We start from the raw sequence: 9674 nt of genomic DNA on the forward strand, positions 1-9674 counted from the left end.
AGTTTCATGCAGCCTAGTGCAGGGGCACATCTGCCCATGCTCCCCAGCTGCTTCACTTTGACAATTCAAGGCCAACATTTTGTAGGATCAGTAACTCTTGCCTACTTTAACAGTAAAGAAGTCACTACACTTAGATAAATTCATTTGCCAGAGCTTTTAGGACACCTTTCTGGGAAACTGAAAGTTTCTGTCTGTGCACTATGATCTAAGGCAATTCTGTAAGAGAACAGTAGAAAAAAGCGCAATCCACCAAACTAAAAATCTAAAGAATTTGATGGGCCCTGACCTTGCGTTCATGCCAGTAATAACCATTTTTTCATATATTATCCCAACAGAATCACAGCCTGTTAAAACCTCTCCAACCTGCTCTCCACCTTGGTTCAGTGAACAGAGAGGTGCTACCAAGTAGAAATCACCAGTTTCCACCACCCGATGGAATATTCATCCCAACACATGGCTTTTTCCTATCCACACTTATCTCCTTCTCACTGATTAGCCAGGCTCCAGGGCAACTGCCTCTGCTGTGCCAATTCACTGACCTACCTGAAGGAAAACACATGGCTACCACCTGAAACACCAACTGAAATCAAAGGTTTGGCAAGTGACTCATTTTTCAAGACACAATACGTGAGGCAGACCCTTGGTCCTGGTGGCAAACCTCAGCCTCCAGCATTATAAGAGGCAGCATTTCCCACTCAGCTCTCAGGACACTGCTCCCTGTCTTGACCCCACAAAACCGATGGCAGGTGAAGCACCACACGCTCTGAAGTTAAAAACCAGTAGCAAGGTGACCAGTTATCCTCCACATACATCAGCTGAGCAGCAAGAGAGATCCAGAGCCTTTAAACACAAAACATGCCAGAACCACACAAATTTGATGGGGGAATGTGAAACTGCAGCAGGTATAGCACCCCACTTGAGGTTTATTTTTAAGTGCGGTCACACTTGAGGTACACCACACTTTCAAGCTGTACACAACACACCTCCTTTAAAGACTTCCACCATCCTCTCCAAAACACCCTGCAGAGTGACATTTAAAACACAACTTTTCAAGACCTGTTGCTTTCCATGCAAGGCCAGACACAGACTCCACACACCCCTGGAACAGAGACATAACCCAGTTGATATTTTAAGAGTGTCATTACAAAAAGCCCTTCTTTTGTCAAATAATCTTACCTTGCTCATCATATTTCTCTGACCCCTCATTTCAAAAGCATAGGGTCGAAGTGACAACAGCTTTAGAGCCTCAAATGGAAGCCCTGTCAGCATGATCTACTCCTGACATCCTCTAAAGCTCACCAAGTCATCCTAAACAACAATATATAAAATAAGGACTAGGTCGAATGTTTGCAATGCCGTACACATTAGGAAGTCTGCTCAGAGCCTGATCCTACACCAAAGAGGGCAGGACTCAAATCCAAGCCTATTTATTAGGGACCATTTTAAAAAGCAGAGAGGGTGAATAGGAAAGTATTTTAACTGCAACCAGTCAGACGTTTCTCATTAAAATATTTCTTGGAGAAGTAAACGGGCCCACAATTTTATTCTAACAGATGTAGACTAAACGTGGATCATTAGTCTGACAATGTAAGAGTGCAACCAACTGAAATAATTTTAGTTTTGTCAGTGAGAATGACAATGTATGCAGATCTGGAGGGCACACCAATGGTAAAGATTACCCCCAGCTTCTATCTTAGCCGTCTAAAGGTATTTACTTGGGGTCTGTCTGTGTTGTGACAGTGTCCGAGGCTGAAATGAATGCCTCTAACACTCCACATTTTTGAGCCATTCAGTCATGCATTTTTGTTATTGTTGAAAGTAGTGCGAAATTGCAGTGCATGAGCTGGAGTCCTTGGTGGTCTCCGAGGATTCCAGCTAAAAAGGCACTTCCTTTGTTCCGCGGAGAATGCGGTCCAGTAGGTCATTCAGAAAGGGAAATAAAAGCAGTGGCCCTGGGAGGGAGATGAAGGATGAAACAAAAAGAATAAAATGTTTTGGGTGTGAGCACATTAGCTACCATTTCCTACTGCTGCCGGCTGCGAGCTCTCTTGTCCCCTGGATGCTCAAGTACCACGGGACGAAGGTGGAGAGAAAGAAAAAACAAACAAACAAACAAACAAAAAGAATCCATTTCTTCGTCCCTCGGCCAGCAGCACCGGGAGCGGGACGGGGCCGCCCGCCCGGGAGAAAAGAAAGGCAGCCCGAGAGCAGACAGCGCCCGCTCAGCCGCCGCGCAAAGCGCCCGAGCGGCGGGGAGCGGAGTCGGCAACAGGCGCGTCCCGCCCGCCTCACGGCACGGGGGGGGCCGGCGCCGGGCTCTGGGTCCTGCCGTGCACCGCGGCGAGCCCGGGCGGGATCCGCGCCGAGCTCCGGGGGAGGCAAACCGAGCCGAGTCGGGCACCCCGAACCGAGCTCCGGGAACCAGGCCGAACATAGCGCCGCCCCGCTCCGAGCCGGGCCCCGCACGACGGGGACAGCCCGGGGACAGCCGGACGGGCACCCCGCGCTCCGCGGGGCCGGGCCGGGCCGAGCGCGCACAAAGAAGGCGGCGACGATCGGGACTCACCGCTGATCTCGTGGCTCGGCGCGTCGCTCTGGCTGAAACCCTTGGCGGCGTAGAGCCTCCGCACTTCGGAGCAACTTTTGGCGCGGGGCTCGGCGGCCAGCAGCAGCGGCAGACTGAGGGCGGCTAAAGTGCAGAGGAGGGGCGGCAGGCAGCCGCGCCGCCGCGGCATGGTGCGGGCGGGCAGGGGCCGCCGGGGCCGGGCGAGAGCGCCCCGAGGCCGGAGCCGGCCTCCGCCGAGCCTGCCCCGCCGCGCAGGAGCCGCGCCCGCTGCCCTGAGCCCCGCTGTCCCGCACCCCGCTCCGCTCCGCCTCGGCTGCGCTGGCCCGGCGTGCGGCGGCGCTCTGCAAACTTGGCCAGGCAGGAAGCACATGGGGTGGTGGTGGAGAGGGAGGAGGAGGAGGAGGGAGGCGGGGAAGGCGGCAGCCAAGCAGGATCGCGCAGGGCTGGGACAAGCCTCTGCAGCCCCCGGGAAAATCAGGAGCCGAGATCCGCCCGCCCAGCGAGGCGGAGCGGAGCCCCAGGCTGCCCTCCCGCCCTCCCCACCGCCGGCCTGGCCCCGAGCGGGCGCCCCCTCCCCCGGGGGGCCTGAGGGGAGCCAGTCTAGGACCGGGGTTCCCGGCCTTGCCCGCCGTCAAGTCCCCGCCAGCCTGGGGACTCCAGCTCCTCGCCTTTCATCAGGGCTGTCCCCAGCCTGGAGAGCCGGGTCTGAGCATCCCACGGCCGTGGGGAATTCCCACCTGGCGTCCACTTTCCCGGTCATCCGCAGCTCCAAAGTGGCCCGCAAGGGACGGAGAAATTCCCTGGTAGGGGTTGGTTGGCTGTCCTTCCTTAAGCGGAGCTATAGATGGTTCAGCTCTGCTCCGGGTTTAGTAGGTTCACTGAGCTGACAAATTTTGACATTGCTGTGACAGGTTTAAACTATGTGCACGAAAGACTCGTCAAAACCAAGCTATTTTTCACTAATCTGCTGTTTCCAAGAGTTTGGCAGGACAGAGGCCTCAGGAACAGACACTAAAATCCTCCAGCCTCTCTTCCTCCTTCATTCTCCAGGCCTACACACGGACATACACATACATGTAAACAAGCCCAGCTAAGCCCTTGAATCAGGTTTAAGTCCAACAATTGCTGGTTTCTTCTGCTTACTGAAAAACACAGTACTGCGAAAAATGACAGGCTGTCATATTTTCACAGAGCTGAAATGTCACTTCAAGAGTCTGCTTAAGGACACCTTGCTCCCTGCCTGTCATGGTGAGGTTTTTGTGTCTGTGCCCTGGGAGCAGGGGGATACTGAGCAGGCATCTCTGGCCTGCTGCCGCAGTGCTGGGTCTGGTCACAGTGTAATTGCCCCCTGACAGTGTAATGGCTTGGCAATAGCATCATTAAAAAAAAAAAAAAAAAAAAAAAAAAAAAAGTGCAGCAGGGTACATTTCATTATGCTCCTTTATTATGCTCATTTCTCTCATTGCTGCGTTGGGGAAGGACAGACATGAAACAACAGCAAAGGAAGTTGCCAGCCTCACCCCCTTGCTCCCAAGCTTTTGTCAGCAAAACACCAGGCGGGGCTGGAGGAAAAGACCCTCTATTCATTTCCCTGGAGAGAGCACACCGACAGCAAAGCATGGCCCCTCTGCCTGCCAGGAACAAGATGCTTGTTCAGCTCTGGGCTTTCCAGCAGCAATGCTGGCAGCTCAGCACAGCCTTCGGGCTGCTGTAGTCTAGGAATTACACCAAAAAGCACTGGAAAGCTGTGTTACCACTGCCCAGCCTGGGCCAGCCACGATGGGGGAGGCTCCTGAGGCTTCCCTTCCAGCAGGGATGCAGGGAGCATCCCCTGACTACACCATGGGAAATGGGCCAAGCCATCTTTGGGGACAATGCTGAAGTTTGCTTTATCCTAGTTTTAAAAGTCTCCAGGGGAAAATTCAGCCATCCTGCTGGAAAGGGGCGTAGAGGTCTCAGCCACCCAGCCATCCACTGAGGCCACTCACAACGAGCTGGTGAGACAAGCCAGGCCAGAAGTTCTCATGAAGTTATAAAGTGTCCTGAGAGAGAATAATCCTCTAGGATCTGGCCCTGCAATGTATGACTGAGTTCTGGTTTTCAAAGCACTACCTCACCCTCCCAGCCTTTATTTGAAGAGACAATGTGAATTTTAAAGAGAACTCAGCAGGGAGCACTGCATTTTTTATTCCAAAGTGAGAGAGAAAACGAGAGTGAGAAAGTCTGTGGAGTTAGAGACAGCTTGCCATTTGTTGTTCCTTATAATCCCATACCTCGGCAGGATTTAAGAAACCTCCTGAAAAACATGGAGGGTTTTGTTGAATACTTGATCAAGTAGTTAATTCAAAGCCTGCAGCAAAACAATGGGATTGCCTGAAATTTTTCATTAAAAACTCTTTTTTTTCTTTTTTTCTTTTTTTTTAAGGAATGGGAAAGTATCCTCTCCCCAAAAGGAAATTTTTCTGAGTTTTTTCCCTTCCCTAGTGTTTTCTCACATCCAGCCCCCTTACCCAAACCACTCAGGCAATTCCCCTTCCCCATTTCCCTTCCCAGGAGAAAAGATGGAGAAAAGCAAAAGAGAAAACTTGTAGTTTAGTTTTAAAAAGACATTGAGGTTGTCTTTCAGAGCAAAAACTTCTGACTTCCCAGCTCCCCCCAAAACTTTGTTCCCTCCACATTAGTTATTTCTGCACCCAGACATGTTTCTTTTCCAGCCCTAGAAGATACCTCCAAACCTGCCATGGTGGCACAGGATGCTCCCTGATGCTGGGGTCCACATCTCCTGTGCAGAGAGCTGAGCCTGTGCTGCCTGCAGGGCTTTCAGAGCCATTTCAGCTCTGCCTGCTCACAAAGTCAGCTGTGAGTTTCCTCCATTATTTGTGGGGACACCCAATGTGTCTCCAGCACCCATGCAGGCACCCCTGAACTGGGCAGAGCTGGCTGTGGGGTGAACCCTCCAGAACAGCCACCACTGACCCCAGGAGAGGAGATGGAAGCCAGGTGACATCACCCACATTGCTTCTGCAGGGAGCCTCTTCCAGCATATGCCACAGGCCTTGCACAACTTGGCATTTCAAATTTCATCTCATTCAATGGAAAAATTGCAACCCTGCCAGCTTTTTGGAGAGAAAAAAGGGTAGGGACAGAGAAACCAGAGGAGATGCAGCTCCTCTGCAGTTTCTCTTCACCTTCCCTTGGTGTGCCAGCTCTCCTCCCCAGCACAGACCTCTGACCAGACTGCTCCTGCCTGAGCCCTCATCAAAGTTGTGTCATTAAACATTAAAACCACTTTGAACCCACTCTAGAGAAATTGGCACAAACCCTTCATGGAGATGCAGTTAAATCACTATAAACTGTAATGGTACCAGGTGAATCCAACTTGGTGATGTATTGGCTTATGCTAAGAATTGATGCAAATAACTCCCACCTGTGCAGGATTTCCTCGATCAGTTTTAACTTCAGGTTGGTGAGAGTGGGGCAGTCCTTTATTATCAACAAATTCTGATAGCAGTGAGGACCTCCAATTACATCTAAAAATCCTTCTGGGGTCCTACAAGAGTTTAAGCTTTTGGTTCAGTTTAATTATAGTCCTAGACAGAGGTCCAGTCATCCATCATGGAATTTACTGGGGGGTTGTACTCAGATAAGGACTTCAGATTTAGCCCTTTAGGAAAACCTGGCTGAATGCAATCCTTGGGCTGGCTATCATTAAGGATGATAAAATCCTACACTCCAGCAGCAAAGCCAGGGCCACAAGGAGGTTAGAAAGTGTTGAAAAGGAACTGGACAGGCGTGTCTTCCCAGCTCCAGCTCATCAGCAGGAGACAGCTCATTGTAAACCTGAACCAGGCATGTTTGCTCTCCTGTGGCAGAGTGGTTGGTTCAGAACAAGGGAGGCTTGAGTGGAAACAGCCTACTTTAATAAAACCCCAAATTCAGGAGGGGTTTTTAATCCAGGGCATCTGTCACAAGGATGGGTAGGCTTCTGCTAGTCACAAGATGAAGCTTTGAATCTGGGTTTCAAATGTCAAAGGCCTGATATTTTAGGGCAAGTAGATATGGTATTTCAGCACGGGCTGATGTCTCCATTTATTTTTTGCCTCATATTTTTATCCTTGGGCTTCTTTGCCCCATCCAGAAAACAGAAACCTTTCATAGTAGATGGCTGAGTCTGTGTCAGGGGTGGGCTAGCTCCTCATTGCCTTCTCTGGAGGGTCCAACACTGGTTGGGCTCTGCTGTGGCAGGGTGCAAGGTGCTGTACACACTTCCCAAAGCAATGCAAACTGATGGAAGGACACTGAGACTGCAGGGGCAAAACAGGCTAAGGGTGGGAGGAACAGGCTGGGCATGCAATGAAACTGTTGCAGTAGTCTCACTCAGCCTCCTGAACTGTCATCAAGTGCACATGGGCTGCTGTGCAGAACTCAAAGACCATCTCCATTTTAGGGAATGCAAGAGCTTGCTTCTCCCAGCAGGACAAGAAGTCATCCCAGCTCTTTCCCTGGACACCACAGGGAGGAAACTTGGGGACACACATCCTTGAAGGGCACAGGGATGCACTTATTTCATAGATTTTCATGCCTGCACTTTGCAGCTCTCCAAAAAATGATTGTGTGGCAGATGGCTCTGATGTGCAGCAGACTCACACCCCGCAGATAAATATATTCCCCAAGAGATTCACAGCAAGTGAACGTCAGTCACCATCACTCCAGAACTTGTCACAGCTTCCTCTCCTCCCTGCTCCCCACTCACAAGGGCACAAATTGGTCCCTAGGCTTTGTCTCCCCATTGTCCTCCACGTAGCTCACTGGACCAATGCTGGCAGCTGGGCTGTCATCCCCACTCTGTGCCAGTGCCATGAAAGGGGAGCAGTGCCAGGTCACCCCTACCCCTTCTCACAGCCCATCATCCTTGGGGACATCTCCCCATCCTCCCTGCCTCATGTGGCCTGCCTCGGCTTCCCAATGTGTCTGACTGCTGCCCAGGGGGATGAATGGCAGGATGGACTCCGCCAAGTGGCAATCCCTTGCTCAGCCCTCCCCTAGGTACTCTAGGCTATATTGAAGGCAGGCATAACTGCCTGGGCTGATTTTCTTTTGCCTTTTTCCCCCTTTTAAGGGTTGTTTTGTGGATGCTGTGAGCAGTGGCACAGCTGGCCCAGGCACTCCAGCCTTTCTGCTCCTTCTAGTCTCACCCATTAAACTTGCCATCTCCTGGTCCACAGATAAGCAGGTCACCCAGCCAGTGGGTTCACAAAACCCTGAAGCTGCAGAGATTAGGACAGGAAAAAGATTCCAATACCTGATGCCTGGCAGGACTAACCTCAAGCTGTCCTCTCTGTATCTGTTTTCAAAATCCCTCCTCAATAAGACTGCACAGCCTGTCCCAGCTACTGACTTGGGGTCTTACTGAACAAGGGCATTTCTTAGTGGCTAATCTAAGCCTCCCTGGACACGATTCAAGCCTGATATTTATTTTCTTATTTCCTGTACACAGGAAAACATGCCCTGCTCTCAGCAAATTCCAGAGCTTTTGGCATGTGTGGCCAGCATGGCACAGCTGCAGATGGTCCAGATTGCTGTCAGTGGCCCTGCTGGCCACATGGCCTTGGTTCCTATAGAGCTGGGGGACAGGAGAACAACCCCAAGCACTGCCTGGAGCATCAGGAAATAATCTCCTGCCATGGAAAGAAAAGAGGAGGGGAGGGGGATGGCATGTTCAGAGCAGCAGATAACCCAGCCAGTTGGCACTGTTTAAAAATGAGTAAGACCTAAGAAATACCGGAGATCTCTCATGCCAGTTAAAAACCCAGGGCCAGAGAAAGAGGAAGCCTGTTGCTCTGCAGTTGTCAGCAAGACCATACTGGTCCCCTCCCATGCCAGGCATCACCAATGAGCACACTTTCTCTCTCTGGGTGGGATGTTGGCATCCCCTGGTCAAGCTGTGCCTGAAAGGGATGGAGCCACACTGTGAGGTCAGCAGAGAGGTCAAAGTTGGCTGCTTAGAACTTGGAAAGATCAATGTGAGCTCACCAGTGGGAGTTTGAGAGATCCTAATTACTGCACCCAGCACTTCATCTAGGGCCTTTCATTTGCCTCCAAGTGCTTCTACCTGGGCACCAGTCCAGCAAGCACTTCATTTGTAGACATCTGCCTTGTTACAGCAGGGATGCACATCAGCACCTTTGAGGATTTCATTACTGGATGAGAACAGAAGTGGCTAAGCCCTTAAATTTTATGTGGGATGCAGGAGGCAAAATAGGTCAGCAAGAGTGCAGAGGCAGCATGGGCGTTTAGGGGGACTTGTCCCAGTCTTGTTCTGTATGGTTCTTCAGCTTCATTAAAATAATCATAAATAAGAATAAATAATGATAAAAAATGTTTTTTTTTTTTACTTCCAGGCATGCTTTTCATATTGTTTAAAAGCTATTTCAAAAGAATTTGTAAACAGAGAGTGGAAAGTGTGTGTGACAGGAAACAAAACCTACTTCAACTCACCACCACTGTGGGTAGGAGACATTGGCAGTGCACACACTGCTTGTCCTTTGGCTCACTGGGTCAGCAGCAGGGCTGCACTGGATGATGCTGTTTCTCTCCCCAGCAGTGCCATGCCAAAAGTAAAATCCATGAAGGAGCAGCCCAGTAGAATGGAGCACAGGAGGAGTCCTGGCTCAAGTCCCACTCCTTGCCAAAGACACACTAGATTTTGCCTTGGATCCAAATAGCACCAGCTCACATCCCCAGCCCAGGTGTGAAGCCCATCTGAGTCTGGAACTCATTTAGGAGGATTCAACCCTTTCCACTGGAGCACTGCTCCTCCCTAAGGAGCACGGGCAGCCCTTGCCTGTGTCCCCCAAAGGGCAAACACTTTGTGTTTCAGCCCATCCCACCCACCCAGGGAGGCCAGGGCAGCACGCAGGCTGCCAGACATTCATGGTTATATTGGTGCTGCTTGCAATTCTTCTTTTTTTTTTTTTTTTTTAAATCTTCTTTTTCATTCCCCTTCGCTCTCGCCCCTCACCCCCCATGGTTTAAAGTTTTCAAATGGAAATATGTGAGTTGTGACTTGCGGGTAGCGAGTCGAGGCTCGCGAGGAAAAGCGAGGAGG

General features: G+C 50.9%; 1 protein-coding gene across 1 annotated transcript in view; it reads right to left on the reverse strand.

Annotated features, from left to right (window-relative positions):
* Nucleotides 1-2769, reverse strand: part of GPC4 (glypican 4) — a 69014-nt gene extending 66245 nt beyond the window's left edge. The window contains exon 1 of the mRNA XM_030448853.1: nt 2567-2769. Coding sequence (XP_030304713.1) covers nt 2567-2735 — 169 coding nt within the window. The 5' untranslated portion in view covers nt 2736-2769. The remainder of the gene's footprint in view (nt 1-2566) is intronic.
* Between the last annotated feature and the right edge of the window lie 6905 nt (nt 2770-9674).

The sequence above is a fragment of the Calypte anna genome, chromosome 4 (assembly GCF_003957555.1).
Source record: "Calypte anna isolate BGI_N300 chromosome 4, bCalAnn1_v1.p, whole genome shotgun sequence".
NCBI classification, from domain to species: domain Eukaryota; kingdom Metazoa; phylum Chordata; class Aves; order Apodiformes; family Trochilidae; genus Calypte; species Calypte anna.